General features: G+C 46.8%; 1 protein-coding gene across 1 annotated transcript in view; it reads left to right on the top strand.

The window, feature by feature from the left end:
• The window catches only part of greb1l (GREB1 like retinoic acid receptor coactivator), a 436,507-nt gene that overhangs the window by 329,306 nt on the left and 93,142 nt on the right, over positions 1–14,059 (top strand). The window contains exons 9-11 of the mRNA XM_085992812.1: positions 71–229; positions 7,554–7,670; positions 13,740–13,877. Of these exons, the coding sequence (XP_085848938.1) occupies positions 71–229; positions 7,554–7,670; positions 13,740–13,877 (414 nt within the window). The remainder of the gene's footprint in view (positions 1–70; positions 230–7,553; positions 7,671–13,739; positions 13,878–14,059) is intronic.

The raw sequence follows: 14,059 nt of genomic DNA, 5'->3' as shown, positions 1-14,059 counted from the left end.
TGATCTGGCCTTCTCTAAAACCTTTAATGTAAACTTTTCTTTCATAAGTCCTTGTTTATGTCTTATGTAGTCCCCTGTGCAAACGGCCAGTCATCTGGATCAGTGCGAATTAATGGTAATGCCAATAGTAACAGCAATAGTGGAAGATCCAATCTTTTCAGCGCTTCTTTGCCTCGACCTCAACCTCTTTCAACTTCATCAAGTCCTGGCTTGATCTCAGGAGATAACAGTAAGAAAATTTTATAATTCTCAGTGAATGCATTTTATAAACATAGACATAAGGCTTTGTGCTTGTGCTATATCATTACACCCACATAGAGGGAATTGGATAAGTACCTGAAGGAAAAAAATTTGCAGGGCTAGGGGAAAGGGCGGGGGAGTGGGATTAGCTGAAGTGCTCTTGCAGAGAGTCGGCACGGGCTCAACGGGCCGAATGGCCTCCTTCTGTGCTGTAACCATTCTAAGATTCGATGATTACACCCACATCAACTTATTTTTGCAAAGTAAGTTTCTATGAGCATCATGAATATATCTGATATCATCCACACCAGTAGCGCTACACAATCACTGATTCAAGTACCTTCCTGAAGTCACATATTTAAACGCATTCTCACATCAGAGATACAATCTGACACTTCCAGTGTTTTAAAGGGAATTTGCACTTGTGAGATGGAATACTTTCAGTGTAAAGTAGTTCATTGTATCTAGGATATCTGTGATGGGAGCTCTAAGTTCTGTCACATTGCCAAGCATAATATCTCTTTATATTACTTTAGAAACAAAGGCCGGAGTTTTCAGAGGTAAGAACGGGTGGTTCGGAGGTGTGGGGGGGAAGTGAAAGTTGAAAAAATGTGAACCCCAACCCGCCCATTTTCACCTTTCACTCAGGTGGGGGGGGGGGTGGTGCAGGCTGCCAACCCGCTGCCAGGAGGCGGGTTGGCAATTTAAATATTATAATGAGGCCTGACGCCCCTACTTTAACCTGCTTTACAGGTTTTACTGCAGGCAGCCGGGGATCCCGGGGCTCTGGATTCCCAGTGGCTGCAACGAGGCGACCTCAGTGTCATTCACTTTAAGCTGTGTGGCCGTGCAGCTGTCTGCCGGTCCCGCACAGCCCGGGACCAACTTTTCCAATGTGACATTTCACGCATGCTTGGAATGGGAAGTGCACCCAAATTTAAAATTAGGGGGAACATTGCTGCTAAGGGATATAGACCGGTTAAATGATTGGGCAAGAAGGTATTCACTTTGGTAGGAAGAATGGAAAAGCAGAATATTTTTTAAAAGGTGAGGGACTAGTAAATGTTGATATTCAGAGGGATTTGGGGTCCTTGTACACGAATCGCAGAAAGTTATCATGCAGGTACAGCAAGCAATTAGGAAGGCAAATGGTATGTTAGCCTTTATTGCAAGTGGGTTGCACTATAAGAGTAGGGAAGTCTTGCTGCAATTATAAATGGCTTTGATGAGACCACGCCTGGAGTACTTTTTATAATTTTGGTCTCCTTACCTAAGAAAGGATATACTTCCTTTGAGGGGGTGCAACAAAGGTTCACTAGATTGATTCCTGGGACGAGAGGACTATCCTAAAGGAGAGATTGAGTAGAATTGGCCTACATTCTCTGGGGTTTAGAAGAATAAGATGTGATCTCATGTGCTGCCATGATCTCTTCATTTTAAGGCAATCCAATATCCCCTCCCCCAACAATGTTTCAACCTGACACCAATCTTAGAGGATGGCTGCTTGGGGACAAGGGATACTGTCTTCTACCAAGACACCTCTTCGAAACTCCACTACTCAAAACAGATACAACAGCAGCCACATCATAGCAAGAGGATTCGAGTACAGGAGCAAGGATGTCTTGCTGCAGTTGTACAGGGCCTCGGTGAGACCACACCTTGAGTATTGTGTGCAGTTTTGGTCACCTTATCTGAGGAAGGATGTTCTTGCCATGGAGAGAGTGCAGCGAAGATTCAGCAGACTGATACCTGGGATGGCAGGAATGATGTATGAGGAGAGATTGGGTCGATTAGGCTTATATTCACTAGAGTTTAGAAGAATGAGAGGGGATCTCATTGAAACTTATAAAATTCTAACAGGACTAGACAGACTAGACGCAGGAAGGCTGTTCCCGATGGCGGGGGAGTCCAGAACCAGGGGTCACAGTCTAAGGATAAGGGGTAAGCCATTTAGGACTGAGATGAGGAGGAATTTCTTCACCCAGAGAGTGGTGAACCTGTGGAATTCTCTACCACACAAGGCAGTTGAGGCTAATTCATTAAATATATCAAGAAGGAGTTAGGTATATTTCTTAAGGCTAAAGGGATCAAGGGATATGGGGAGAAAGCAGGGACAGGGTACTGAAATTGGATGATCAGCCATGATCTCATTAAATGGCGGAACAGGCTCGAGGGGCCGAATGACCTACTCCTGCTCCTATCTTCTATGTTTCTATCACCACAAGGTGCATCATAGAGCAGGCCATTGGGATGCTCAAGTTAAGGTTCAAGTAACTTGATAGGTCAAGAGGCTCTCTGCTATATTCGCCTGCCAGAATCTCCAGAATCATTGAGGCATGATGTGTCCTCCATAACATCGCTCAATAGAGAGGACTAGAGGTGCAGGATGAAGAAGGCCGTCAGAACGTATCATCTGATGAGGAAGAGGATGGTGAAGAGAACACTGGAGGACATGATGGACGGCGTGAAGAACATCTTGCGGCTTGAAATGCAAGGGATACACTCATAATGCAATGTTTCACATAGACACTTCTTTCTCCTCGCACTCTTCTGTGACCAGAACCCCTTGCACTAAGGATAGTAAATGTAACCCCGCTATTTAAGAAAGGAGGGAGAGTGAAAACGGGGAACTATAGACCTGTTAGCCTCACATCAGTAGTTGGGAAAATACTGGAATCTGTTACAAAGGATGCAATAACTGGGCACTTAGAAACTAATAGTAAGATTGGGCAGAGTCAACATGGATTTATGAAAGGGAAATCCTGTTTGACAAACCTATTGGAGTTCTTTGAGGATGTTACTAGTGGAGTAGACAAAGGGGAAATGGTAGATGTGGTGTATTTGGATTTTCAGAAGGCCTTTGATAAGGTCCCACGCAAGAGGTTGGTGAACAAAATTAAGGCACATGGAATTGGGGGTAATATACTAGTATGGATTGAGAATTGGTTAACAGACAGAAAACAAAGAGTAGGGATAAACAGGTCTTTTTCAGGATGGCAGGCTGTGTCTAGTGGGGTACCGCAAGGATCGGTGCTTGGGCCCCAGCTATTCACAATCTATATCAATGATTTGGATGAGGGGACTAAATGTAACATTTCCAATGCTCTTGACAGATCATCCACCTGCCCTGGAGAAGGGCCTCTGCGAGTGGAGATTTCTACTTTCTGCAGAACCTCTACCCACTGAAAACCTTGGATTTTTAAAGGTGCTTGGCATGCCTGAAACCGGCACTTGCGAGGCCCCTACGGGTGTGTGAGACCTTGGAGTACATGTCCACAGATCCCTGAAGGTAGCAGGCCAAGTAGATAAGGTGGTTTAGAAGGCATATGGAATGCTTGCCTTTATTAGCCGTGGCATAGAATACAAGAGCAGGGGGGTTATGCTTCAACTGTATAAAACACTAGTTAGGCCTCAGCTAGAGTACTGCGTGCAGTTCTGGTCACCACATTACAGGAAAGATGTGATTGCACTAGAGAGGGTACAGAAGAGATTTACAAGGATGTTGCCAGGAGTAGAGAATCTTAGCTATGAGGAAAGACTGGATAGGCTGGGTTTGTTTTCCTTGGAACAGAGGAGGCTGAGGGGAGACCTTATTGAGGTGTGTAAAATTATGAGGGGCATAGATAAAGTGGATAGAAAGGACCTATTTCCCTTAGCAGAGGGGTCAAAAACCAGGGGCCACAGATTTAATTGGGGGACGGTTGAGAGGGGATTTGAGGGGAAATTTCTTCACCCAGAGGGTTGTGGGGGCCTGGAACCCATAGCCTGAAAGGGTGGTAGAGGCAGGAACCCTAACCACATTTAATAAGTACTTGGATGTGCACTTGGGATGCTGTAACCTGCAGGGCTACGGACCAAGAGCTGGGAAGTGGGATTAGGCTGGATAGCTCTTTGTTGGCCGGTGTGGACACGATGGGCCGAAATGGCCTTCTTCCGTGCTGTAACCTTCTATGATTCTATGATCAGAGATCCATGGGGCCACCTTCCCTCTCTTTGCAGCCATATTAACAATTTCCAACAATCCTTCTCAGTCGCTGGAATGCTAGCCCTCACAGAATACAGTCTCCCTTGAAGAAGTGGACTGAGGCTTTAAATAGTGGCCGGGTAATGACTGGAAATTGTAGCATGCAGGTGGGCGGCACATCCGCAGACGTGTGAATGGGCCGAGAAACCCGTGAGCATTATGGAAGCAAGAAGCTAGCCCCTTAAAATCGGCCAGGGCTCCGTGTCCTGCGAAGTTGCAAGCTTGTCACTCGCTACTGGCCTCGCATGCTCCGTTCCCATCCCTCAGTTAAAATCGGGCTTTAGACTCCCTACAACGGTCAGGAATATTGTCTTCCTACCAAAGACTGGTACATTATTAATCTATGTAAGAAAGATGTGCTGCAGAAATATTTAGGGGATGAAATTCATCTTGCATGTTTGCACAAAATGGGCGATAGCGCATCGGCAGCCTATTTTACACTCCGCCTGATTTTCTTTTCCAATGGCCTATAGCAAGGTCCCACAAACAGCAGTGAGATAAATGACCAGGTAATTTTTTTTTTAGTGATCTTGGTTGAGGGATAAATGTTGGCCAGGACATGAGGGCCCGTATTTTCCGACCCTCATGGGTGCGTACGAGCTGTGTACACACCCGTAGGGGCCTCGCAAGTGCCGGTTTCAGGCACGCCAAGCGCATGCGCTTAAAACCGGCACTTCCGATCTGTCAAGAATGCTCTTGACAGATCATCCACCTGCCCTGGAGAAGGGCCTCTGCGGGTGGAGAGTTCCGCTTTCTGCAGAACCTCTGCCCACTGAAAACCTTTAAAAATCTTATGCCTGGTAAAAGCAGGCATAAGGCCTGCTTTTACCAGCATAAGAGTTTAAAAAAGTAAAAAAATAATTTTTTTTCACTCATTTATAATTTTAAAATACTAAAAAGTTTATTTTTAGTCCTGTAAAAAACTTTAATTATTTTTTTCAAAAAATTTAATTTTTGTTTAAATATTTAATTTAATGTAATTTTAACTAATTTTAAATACATGATTGAAAAAAAATTATTTCATGTTTTAGTGTGTTTTTTGAGTGATCCCCATTCACACTTTTGACAAGTCTGCGTGGAGAGACCTGTCAAAAGTGTGAAAGGGGATTCCCTTCTTTGATTGGTTCCCCGTGGCCCATGTGATCCCAGGGACGCTTGCGAACTGCCTGTGCCCCAGGGATACCTGGGCCTCTGTGCATGCGGAAATGTCAGGATCTACGGAGCGAGCAGGTAAATTTGTAGATTTTTTCCAGATCTGAGGCATCCACACGCAGGAAGCCTCCGATCGGAAAATCCGGGCCGAGGAGAACGCCGTTACTCTTCCACATCCATCTGAGACCAGACACCTCATCAGTTTAACGTCTCATCTGAAAGACAGTGCAGAACCCCCTCAGTGCTGTTGAGAGGATTATGAGCTCCAGTCTCTGGAGTGTGGCTTGAACCTACAACCTTCTGACTCAGAGGCAAGGCTGCTACCACTGAGCCAAGGCTGACACATGCTTGTTAAAAGTGAGCCAGAGAAGTGCAGTGGCAGATTGAAAGAGCTGGCGCAGTATATAACAATTTATGTGATTTTTTTTGTTTTGCTGGACTAGCATGACATGTAAATCTAGTGAAAACATTTTTATCCTGGGATTACCTTGTTTTACAGAATTCATGATTAGAGCTTAACTGGAACTACTTTCCTGTGACCTAGTAGCAGCTCAAAAGAATCTGAAATATTTGCAGCTCCATTCAGTAGCAATGAATGCCAGCTGTATCCATAACAACTCATACTTTGGAATTTGTACAGTGTTTACTAGGATATCAACACCTACACATTGGCTGCCAATGTCCTGATGCCACAGCATACCATGGCATAACTTCTTGGTCTGTTTACATGCTGACAGGGAAATGTCTTTTTTTAACAATGCCAGAGTTTGTGACACATGTATCATCGATATATCTGTAAAAATGATTTTATGTTCAACACTTACTATAAATGTACATTCAAGTAAAGCAGCTGCAGGAACATTTCTTAATTAAGTTTGTACTTAAAAATAAATATATTCCCATTTTTTGTTGTTTTGTAACAAGACTCATCAGATCCTGTTAGTGATAAATGTCACAACAGTGTACATATAGCTCATTGAAAATTGAATCCCTTCGCTTCTAATATATGGTGCTGGCTGCCCTCCATTGCCTCGCCATGAAAACTATGGCCTAGAAATTGTGCTTACCTCCGACCCGTGAAACAATGACAAAAGTACCTTCTGGCGCACAGGCTGCGAAAAGTTGCAGTGTCAGGCCTCGAGGCAGAGGGCAGCGTAATGGCCCATGGATTCCAGGGATGCAGGCAGTTCGGAAGCGTACCTGGGATCACGTGGGCCCGGTCCTCCAATGAAAAAGGAGAATTGCATTTCAATCATTTACAAAGGGAATCCCCTAATGATATGCAATGGAATTCCCAAATGTAATAATTATACAATGAACAGAATTGCAATTTTATTCCTTCATTGCACCAACCTCAATAAAAATTTAATTTTTTTGATAATTTTAAACACCATTAAGACTGTAATCCGGGCCAATATTTGCATGATCTCATTGAATAAAGTGTATGTGCATAAGTTAGGATATAAAAATGTTTAATTTAAGGCTTAGATATCCCCTTACGCTGATGCAGATAGCCTAACTCTGCGCCAGTGATTGCTTTTTTGGACGCCCCGCAGATGGCCTGTTAACACGTACGTTGACAGGCCGCAAATTCCAGATTTCGCACTTGTGGGGACTTGCAAAGGGAATACGACAGCATACTCTGAGAATATGCCGTCACAGACATCGCAATTTCAGGGCCTATGCTTCATGTGTGAGTACAGGTAATGAGCGTCAGCACATCATTTAGCCATAGAGGGCATCACTGTCAAACCCAATCCTCACCGTACCAAACTGTACTGTCTACCAGGAGGCATTGAAGGTATATGAGGAATGGAAACCTTGTCTGATGTTTTTTTCCCTCTAGCCCAAGGGCTCAAAAGCCAGTTCCAATTTCCCAACTACTGTTCCATAAGATCAGAACCAACTGGGGCATAATTTGTTAGGTATTATAATCCTTATCATATGCCTCTATCTCCCATTCTTCCTCCCAGAGAATTTGTCCGGGTTGTCGAATAGTCATATTAGCTGTACTGTTTCTTTCTATATTCACGTTATTCAACTTCGTAGCAGTACTTTCAAAATGATTATGCGCTGAAATTTAAATATTTGTTTACTGTCTTGTGGAAATAAAAGTCCTTCCTTCCATTACTTGCAGCCATCATGACAAGCTCTGGACCACCTAAGAAACGTCATCGCGGCTGGTCTCCTGGCTCCCCCATATCTGCGCCTGCAGTAGTCCCTGTTCCAGCTGTGCGACCAGTGACAAGATCTGGTAAGAAGTGTCTGAAACCCCATCAGCCTGGTCAGTGACCTCTTTCAGGGCTGCTTCTCGTATAACCAGCACTGTAGCAAGGAGCAGTTGATGTGTCTCCTATTTCTCCTCTACATGCTACCCCTTGACGCCATCATCCAAAAACACATCAGGTTCCACATGTACACTGACGACACCCAGCTCTACCTCACCAGCACTCCCCTTGACCCCTCCACTGTCTCTGATTTGTCACAGTGCTAATCTGGCATCCGTTACTGAATAAGCAAAAATTTCCTCCAATTAAATATTGTGAAGACCAAAGTCATAGGGCTCAATTTTAACTCAGCTGTCAGGCGGGCTTTGATGCGTGTGAGGGGTTAAAATTGCAAAACCTGGGGGTCGGGACCCCCCCGCCCCCGGCCGCCTGGTTCCCGACACCTAGCCATTTTAACCCAGGCGTGTCTGATGGTCCCGAACCAGTCCCGCCTGCAACAGGCGGGGCTGGTCTTTAGGGCCCTTAAACAGCACTAATTAGCCTTTATAATCCCATTTTAACAGGCCCTTGCCTGTTTAACCCTTTTCCCATGTAAAACACGCCTGGTGGGGATCATGCCTGTGAAACCTGGCGTGAGCACTATTGGCTTGCTGACTATTAGCTGCAGGTCAACCATTAAAGAGGAGATTTGATCAGTCATCATTTGCAGGTGGCAGGACTTTGTTGTCTCAGGCTTGGGGCAACTTTTACCAGGCTTAACCACACCTGTGGAAGGTTGGAGCCTCACACACATCTCCAGTGTGACCTCCTGGGAAACCCCTCTCGCCACCCTCACTCAGCGCTTCCTCAACTGAGGCATCTACCAGAAGCATGGGAGGCCTTTTTTCCCTTCCCTTCTTGGCATTAGAGGACCTCTAGCATCAGGCGCGGCAGCTGCAGAACCAGGAACAACAGCAGCACCAGCAGCAGCAGGAGCAGGGGCGACAGGCTGCTGCTCACCCACCTGAGGCAGCACAGGCCAGAAGGGGCCAGCGCATGGAAGCCCGTCGGCGCAGGAGATACCCCCCAAACAGGGTCTACAGACACAGGGTCAGCTACCTCAACATGACTGAGCAGCAGTGCCAAAGGCGGCTCCGACTTTCGCGACAGGTAGTGACTGACATCTGCGCATTGATACATCAAGACCTGCTGCCCAGAGGACCACTCCTTACCAGTGGCCATCAAAGTCACCACCGCACTCAACTTTTTTGCCTCAGGCTCATTCCAGGGATCAGCAGCAGACATCAGCGGCATTTCCCAGGCGGCCGCACACACTTGCATCACGCAGGTAACCGATGCCCTCTTTGCCCTCGCGCACAATCACATCCATTTCACCAGGGATCGCGCAAATGTGACGGCGCGAGCGGTTGGATTAACTCATCTGGCAGACTTTCCAAGGGTGCAGGGCGTCATTGACTGCACACATGTGGCCCTTAGGGCACCCCATCGCAATCCAGGTATTTTTGTCAACCGCAAGGGCTTCCACTCCCTTAACGTTCAGCTGGTGTGTGACCACAAGAAGGAGATTTTGCATGTTTGTGCCAAGTACCATGGTAGTTGCCATGACTCCTTCATACTGCGCCAGTCTAGTGTGCCTCCGCTATTCAGTCCACCAGACCAACTTCACGGATGGCTGCTTGGAGACAAGGGCTATCCCCTGAGGACTTGGCTAATGACGCCATTGAGGAGGCCAGCCAACGAAGCTGAGGAACGCTACAACTCCAGCCACATTTCCACTAGATCCGTAATCGAGCAAACCATCGGCTTGCTGAAGATGCGCTTCAGATGCCTGGATAGATCAGGTGGAGCCCTACAGTACTCAGCAGCCAGGGTCTCCAGAATCGTCGTGGTTTGCTGTGCACTCCACAACATGGCACAGCGTCGTGGATTCCTGAGGACCAAGTGGCTCCTCACATACCTTCCTCAGTTGATGATGATGATGAGGAAGAGGAGGAGGAGGGCGAGAATGAGCATCCTGCAGAGGCCCATCAACCAGCGGCAGCATTACACGAGAACATTGCTGCCTGGGATGCAAGGAACGCACTCAGCCTGGCCAGATTTGCTTAGCCTAGTAAATCAAACTCTTTTGCCTCGCAGCTTCTTACCTGAGCATCGACAATAGCCAAACCCTGCGGACTCCGAGCTATTTGACCAGCATCCTGACAACTGCAAGTAATCCTAAGCCCTCAATGTGAAAGCCCAATTCGCGAAATGACACACGCCAGAACTGCAGCAGTTGCCATCAGAATTTTTATGCCAAACAAACAACTGATGGCATTTTTACAAAATACACAACATTTCACCCAAGTGACTACCCTTGTGACTATTTGTGCTTTATTTTCCTCTTACGCATGCTCCTACGTAGTGGTTCCCCTGTGGCTTCAGCAGATGTGGAGGCCCCTTGCTCACTTTCCTGCTGCTTCTGTCTCGACACCTTTGGCAGGCGTCCTCTGGGGTGGCGAGCCTGTGAGGGCTCGTCAGCAGTCTGCTGCTCCTGCGGCTGTGCAGGAGTTGAGATGTCTATCTCAGTTGGGTGTGGACTCCGGTGGGGCTCTGACCGAGGGCTCTGCAGCGGCATGGAAGTGTGAGCGCTTGGAGAGGAGCCCCCACTTCCTTGAGGTCTGCCACCAACCTCCCTCTCATGGGTCAGGTCCCCCTCAGTACCTGCAAGTGGCTGGAGAGCACCTTGCTACACATCAGGGGGGCCATGGGGACCCGTATCTGCAATGGCAGTCCTACTCAGAAGGACTTCCATGAAGGTCTGGTTTCTCTGTTCAATAGATGCCCATCGCTCCTCAAGAGATGTCATTCTATTCTGAACACTCACCATGATTTCCATACCCTGGCGACTAACCTCCTCCATGGCCGTAGCCCTCCTCTCCTCTACCGTAGTCCTCCTCTCCTCTACCGTAGCCATCCTCTCCTCTACGGTAGCCAGCCTTACCACAGAGGCAGCAATCATTTCCACGTAGGTAGCCATCCTTTCCGTGTTCATGCGTTCATGCGCCACTGACTCCACAAAGGCTCTGCTCATGTTCGCTATGGACTCCTCCATTTGCCCCACACTCGCAGCGACCCTGGAGACAAAACCTGCCAGAGACTCCTGCATCTGTGCATGGAGTTCCATCACCTCTGATCTTACGGATGGACCCAGAGGCAGAGGGCCGACATGCAGCTGAGCCGAGCTGGCAGAGTCCTGCGCCCTCTGCCGAGGACTCTCCACTGCTGTCCCTGTCTCCACAATCTGCTGATGCTCACTTGTGAGCTGTGATACACCAGGTGACACCTCTACTCTATGCCCCGAAGGTCCCATCAAGGTGTGAGTGTCTGCGCTGGTGCTGGGTGCGCTTATTTCTGCTGACGCTGCGCCCTCAAAGGTTGCAGATTCCTCTGAGGAGTCTGGCATTTCAGCCTCTTCCTCCTGCACACTGGGGACGGGGGCTCTCGATGGTCCTGTGGGGGAGTCAAGGAAAAAGTTAGAGATGTGATGCCAAGGTTACATGCACATTGCATTTTGCAGATGATCATAAGTCCAAATGGTGTAGCTTCAGAATCATTATCAGCGACTCATGCCAGGACGGCTTCCTCCTGGGGGGTGAGCTAGGCTAATGAGGGCAGCCCTCCTCCTGTTCTGGCTTGCTCTCTCCTGTTGTGAGCTCTCTTTTCTAGCAATGAGGGAGACAAGTGGAGGTTGAGTGAGAATGAAGGAGTGAGTGCAGAGATTGCATAGCGTAGATACTTAGAAGGAGACAAAGATGGAGTGAGGTTGCAAGACCAAGGGCCTTGTGTTGTCAGTTATGTTCAAAGCATCAGAGTGAGAGGGAGTGTGAGGGCTGCGTGGTAGAATAGTTCTGTGAATGTGAGCATAGAGAGAGAGGGAATGGGTAAGGGTGCATGGATGTGAGTGTCAAGTGGGATGTGGAGGAAGAGATTGCTAAAGCTGAGTGCTGGTGAGGAAAGGCAATGGGAATCAGATTGAGGGTGATGGAAACTTCATACAGTACTTACTTTTCCAGTGCGATGAAGGTCATGGAATCTTTTCCTGCACTGCATCCAGGTGCGCCATGTGAGCCCCAAGGAGTTGACTTCCCCAGCCACCTGTAGCCACATAGCCTTGGTCTGACTGGGAGGCCTCTTCCTCCCTGAAGAATGGAACAGGACCTCCCTGTGGGCCCTAGCACCATCCAGCAATGCCTGGAGTGAAGCCTCATCAAATTTTGGGGCAGCTCTTGCCCTCCCGCGGGCCGTTGCTCCTGCAGGCTCCTGTGCCATCTCAATGGTAAAGTTTGGAAGCCTGCAGAAGAAGCATGACTTGCTGTGGGCCTTAAAAGCAGCAGCAATGATGACGTCCTATTCTGCAACTTTCTGACTGGAAATACTCAATTGTCAAGGCTTCCCACACACTGGAAATCAATTGACCAATTGAGTTAAAATTGCATCAATCTCACAGACCCATTTAGTTTCGTGTGGGAAACACTAAATTCGGGGAACCCAACAATTCCCTGCACTTGAGTTAAAATTGACCCCATAGTCTTTGGTCCTGCCACCAACTCCATCCCTCTCCCTGACCACTGTCTGAAGCTGATCCACACCGTTCGCAACCTTGGTGTCGTATTTGACCCCAAGGTGAGCTTCCGACCACATATCTGCTCCATCACCAAGTCCTCCTACTTCCACCTCCATAACATCATCCGACTCTGACCATGTCTCAGCTCATCTGCTGCTGAAACCCTTATCCATGCCTTTGTTACCGCTAGACTTGACTATTCAAATGCACTTCTGCCCAGCCTTCCATCTTCCAACCTACATAAACTTGAGCTCATCCAAAACTCTGTTGCCTGTATCCTAATTCACATCAAGTCCCGTTCACCCATCACCCCTGTGCTCACATTGGCTCCCGGTCTGACAATGTCTCAATTTCAAAATTCTCATCACTGTTTTCAACTCCATCCATGGCCTTGCCCCTCGCTATCTGTGTAACCTCCTTCAGCTCTACAACCCTCGGAGATCTCTGCGCTCCTCCAATTCCAGCCTCTTGCACATCCCCGATTTTAATCGCTCCACCATTGGCGGTCGTGCCTTCAGCTGGCTAGACCTTAAGCTCTTGAATTCCCTCCCTAAACCTCTCTGCCTCTCTACCTCTCCTCCTTTAAGACGTTCCTTAAAACTTACCACTTTGACCAAGCTCTTGGTCATCTGTCCTAATATCTCCTTATGTGGCTCGGAGTCAAATTTTTTGTTTGATAATGCTCCTGTGAAGCGCCTTGGGACATTTTACTACATTAAAGGCACTATATAAATACAAGTTGTTGTTGTTGTGTCTGCACTTCCCTAATTAAGACTCAGCTATGCCTCGCACTGTCTGCAAATGCGAGGGTGTTGAGAACATGTATTCCCAGACCTGTACCAACACTGCTTCAAGGTACACAAACATTTCCCTGAAATTACACTTCCTCTGATCTCCCAATTTAACAGCTTTGCCACAATAGCCTGACTGAGTTTGGGTGTGATGGGCCAATTGTAATGGCTTTAATACAGTGAAAGATGAAATACAGGGCAACATTATGCTGTGATACCATGGTAAACTGTTACATTTGCCATAGAGCCAGCCTTGTTTACCATATCAAAATTTCCCAGAGCAGATTTCTTCCTGTGTGGTTTACACTGTAATGCAGCCACCCTGGTACAACCACCAACACCTCAGACAAGTGGGTGTTTTTCAGTAATTTCCCCAAAAGCATCACAGATAAATGTTGAGCATGTGTGTTATGTAATTTTATAACTGTGTAATGCATTGTATTTGGTGGTGGTATTATAAACTGTGGCAGGATTGAGACAAATGTCGAGCTGTCTTGGGAAAACTTGGTTATGGACAACATGTGTGACTCAGAACCTAGCAGTATAATTTGATAATACTGCATGTCTTTGTGGGTTATAGAACTTTTCAATAGGTTAACTTATTTCAGGGAACATCATGACCTGTACTGTAATTTTTTAACATGAAAATTTTGAGCAATATTAAAACTGCTCTGTTTCTTCACTATTTGTCTGTATAGATGCTTTGCAACCCATTCCTGTTCTTCAGTCAATGACAGCTGGAGTTTTGCAACCACAAGCAATCCCTGCAGGGGAAACTGTTATCATCCCTGAAAATTTACTAAATAATTCTGGAGTGAGACCTGTTATTCTTATAGGTATGTAGCTTTCTTGCCTTTGCTAATCTAACATTTACAGCATCACTACTTAATTACTATTTAATGTAAATTGCCTGTTACGACTTGTTTAAATAGTTTTAATAAGTTAAAATAAGATGGGCTCCATTGCATTGTAATGTGGGGATACTTTTCTGAGTTCTTACCAGCAGCAGTGAGCCTTG

Source organism: Somniosus microcephalus, chromosome 7 (assembly GCF_052327205.1).
Source record: "Somniosus microcephalus isolate GS21.2 chromosome 7, FLI_Smic_1.0, whole genome shotgun sequence".
Taxonomy (NCBI): Eukaryota; Metazoa; Chordata; class Chondrichthyes; order Squaliformes; family Somniosidae; genus Somniosus; species Somniosus microcephalus.
This window is presented reverse-complemented; position numbering and strand designations above follow the sequence as displayed.